The following is a 3,569-nucleotide window of genomic DNA, read 5'->3' as shown; positions in this document are numbered from 1 at the left end:
TTTTTCTTTTTCTCCATTTTGACTTACGGTTTCCTATCTGAAGTAAAGCACTAATATTTACATTTTGGTTGTCATTTTACAGGTCTCTAAATTGCTACTGAAAGCCTAAACTAAATTTAGATATATTTTCTAATTGTGAATTATTTTTTTAGGGGTGACTTACCTGCTGCCCTTGAAACTACCATTGATTGCTATAAAAAGTATAAAATATTGCCAAGGTTGCATGATGTCTTATGTAAACTGATAGAGAAAGGCGAGACTGATCTAATCCAGAAAGGTTTGTTACCTTTAAGTATTTTAATATAAATATCTTTCCTTATTGCTTATTTAATCTGATTATATTGTTGTAAAGAGAAAATTTAACAAAAGACATACACACCTAGAGGAACTTTGTTACACTTATGAATTGAATAGAAAGATATCAGGTAGATTTTTAATACTGTACATGTCCTTGACATTTAATAACTGTTCCTTTGAGAAAATTACTATAGTATTATTTTTTTGCTCTTAGTGCTTTGTCTTTATGAAGATTTTAACATATTACCTTCATCAGTTCTCTTTGAAGCTAATCTCTGGTGCTTAATAATCATATACAAATGTTACTAGGTAATATGACAGAGAAGTCATTTGATAAAGTCTTTTAAGTTATTCTTAATGTTTGACTTTAAGGTAAAGTTTTCTTTTGTTCAGAACTTTGTAGTATATTGTGTTTCTATTTTTTCTTCTAATATATCCATATGTGTGTGTGTGTGTATATTTTATTTATTTATGTATTTATTTATTTATTTCCTTCTCTCTTGCCTAGCAATGGATTTTGTAAGCCAAGAACAAGGTGAAATGACAATGCTCTATGATATCTTCTTTGCTTTCCTACAAACAGGAAATTACAAAGAGGCCAAGAAGATCATTGAGGTGTGATTTTTTTTTTTTAAAGTACAATATTCTAATTGCACAGCTATTTAGACTCTTATTAATTAGAATACATTTAAAAATTTTAACCTTTAATTAACACTTGTTCTGATTCATGTTAATAGAATTCAATCCTAGTAATGGGGGGAGACTCGGCCAGCTTCTTTATTGTATATAATTACAATTCAGAAAAAGCAGTCTGGCTGTATATTGAATTTGTTTCCTGACTTTGTTAAATTCATTATTATATATCAAAATGATATTTGCATATTAAATCTTGGATTGTGGAACAATTAAATTAAACTGGCATTCCTGGGTGTAAAGTTGCTAATCCTCTTTGCGAAAGAATTCTTTGTTCTTAAAAGCAGTAGAATTTAATTTGCTACAGACCATGCTCAGATTTATTTGTAAAGCTTGTCTACAAGTTAATCAGCCAAACAAGTGCCGTCTGCAACTGTTTGGCATGTAATTTAAATTTTCTTTTTTATTTATTTTTTTCACTATGGTAAGCAGCTTATGGGAATAGTAGGTGACAAACCTGGCCTATTTAGGATTAGTATATTTTATCTAGGCTTTGCTGAAATTTTCCTTACTGGAATTGATAAGGCAAAGGGCAACTATAAAGTCTGTCCAAATTGTGATTAATTTCACTATTAAATACTTCTTTGTCAACTAAGAAAATAAAACATTCCACAGAAGATGGCCATATTACTTTAAGTAAAATTGGTTTATGTTATTAAAACATTTATAAATATGTAAGCAGTTACATTTCTCTTAGATTATGCTTTTAACTCTTGTGTCCTTTTCCAAAAACGTTCATGGGAGATAAAACACAAGAGTGATGTGTGGACTCCTTGTTTGTATATAGATGAATCCTTAGTATAAAATTTAAAACGTAGGCTCACAACATAGAAAAGCATTACTATTTCTCCTGATGTTTTTCAAAGTATTGGAAAGGAAGACTATGAGACTAATTCATGTTTGTTCACTTTCTCTTTTAGCTCAGTCTACCCTGTCATTGTCTTAGGTGCTTCTGTAGCTCAAATAGTTTAATCTATGTTTTCTAAAAAATAGTAAACATTCTTCCATTGAGAATATTCAGTGGGTCCAAAAATGAGAGAAACTGTTTGCCTACTGGGTTTGCTACTCTGTATGCTTATTTATATCAGTATTAACAGGTCACCAATCAGCAGCAAGGAGTCTTGGGCTTTCACATATTGTTAGCAGTAAGAGGTTCTAAAGGAGAAAAGTGTATATTCTTCTCTGGTAATAATCAAGATATAATAGAAAAAGCAAGAGGCATAATAGTACGTTTTCTCTTTGCCATCTACTTGGCTTATGTGATAATGGATAGGTTACTAAGCCTTTTTAAGCTCCCTCATCTATAAAAGTGATTAAAGAAGTGAATATGATATTTGTCTTGGGCTGGTGAGATGGCTCAGTGGTCTAAAGCACCTACTTGGAACAAGCATGGCAAAGCACAGGGACCGCGGTTCGATCCCCCAGCACCACGTGCCAGCCAGCCCCGCCCCCTGGTGGGCTGAGCTGGCGCCACACACACACAATAAATAAATAAATAAATAAATAAATAAATAAATAAATGTTTAAAAAAATTTGTCTTTAAGAAAGATTCTATCACATACTGTATGTAAAGTAGATTGCATGTTTCCTGGATTGTAGTTAAATGATTAGTAATAAGAGTTTTCATTGCCTTTTAAAGGTAAGGATTGTGTTGTCTTTTTTTTTTTCTGCTTTTCCCCCCCTCTTTTTTTTTTAAGACAGGGTCTTGCTATGTATAATAGGCTAGACTTGAATATGCTTGTGTAGCCCAGGCTGGCCTTACTCACAGTGATACTCCTACCTCAGCCTCTTGAGTGCTGGGATTATAGGTGTGCACCACCATGTCCTTAATGTGTTGTCTTCTTTAATCCATGTAATTTTTATGATGCGTAGCATAAAGTACCTGGTTGTCACATGAATAGGCAAGAGAAGACATCCTTTTAATTACTTTAGAGGTTTGCTAATATTCATCACTTGGAATAACTGCCGACAACAGAATTTTCGCAGTGGGTATATACAAATTTTCAGTGAATAAAGAATAGCCATGCAGTAGTCAATGATAGGACAGCAAAGAATCTGATAAATACACTAGAGGACATGTGCAAGATTATTCTTTGTTAGGTAGGGGTGAATTTCAGTGGGAACTTGGCTTTCTTTGTCATGAAAATTGAAGACCTCAAATTTTCTAAAGATTGTTGAAAATATAAAAAGTTATAAAAATTAATGAACTTGGACTATAGGAGCATATGAAAGAATTGTGTAAGTCCTAAACCACATTGTCATTCTCCAAAAAAGGAATGGGGTATTGTGAATTGGAGGAAAGTCACTATAGTTGAATCTAAAGCTACTTTGTGCCTAAAGCACTGTGGGAGATAAATAAACCACTCATAAAAAACGTACACATTAAGTGAAGAGAAATGCATGCAAAATTATTTGTATAAACATAGCCTATTTTATTTTTTAGATGAGTTGGAATATCTGTATTTATATATGTTAAACATTATAGACATTTCTAAACAGGTTATTACAGGAAAATGGAGCTATAACTGATTTTTAGAGATATCTTCTAAAGTTGCTTAGTTTTCTATAATGAATATATA

General features: G+C 32.0%; 1 protein-coding gene across 1 annotated transcript in view; it reads left to right on the top strand.

The window, feature by feature from the left end:
• Lrpprc (leucine rich pentatricopeptide repeat containing) overlaps positions 1-3,569 on the top strand; it is a 116,639-nt gene that overhangs the window by 80,178 nt on the left and 32,892 nt on the right. The window contains exons 24-25 of the mRNA XM_004627661.2: positions 153-277; positions 806-912. Of these exons, the coding sequence (XP_004627718.1) occupies positions 153-277; positions 806-912 (232 nt within the window). The remainder of the gene's footprint in view (positions 1-152; positions 278-805; positions 913-3,569) is intronic.

This window comes from Octodon degus, unplaced genomic scaffold (genome assembly GCF_000260255.1).
Source record: "Octodon degus isolate 3935 unplaced genomic scaffold, OctDeg1.0 scaffold00020, whole genome shotgun sequence".
NCBI lineage: Eukaryota > Metazoa > Chordata > Mammalia > Rodentia > Octodontidae > Octodon > Octodon degus.
The sequence above is the reverse complement of the archived record's forward strand: the minus strand, read 5'-3'. Positions and strand labels throughout refer to the sequence as shown.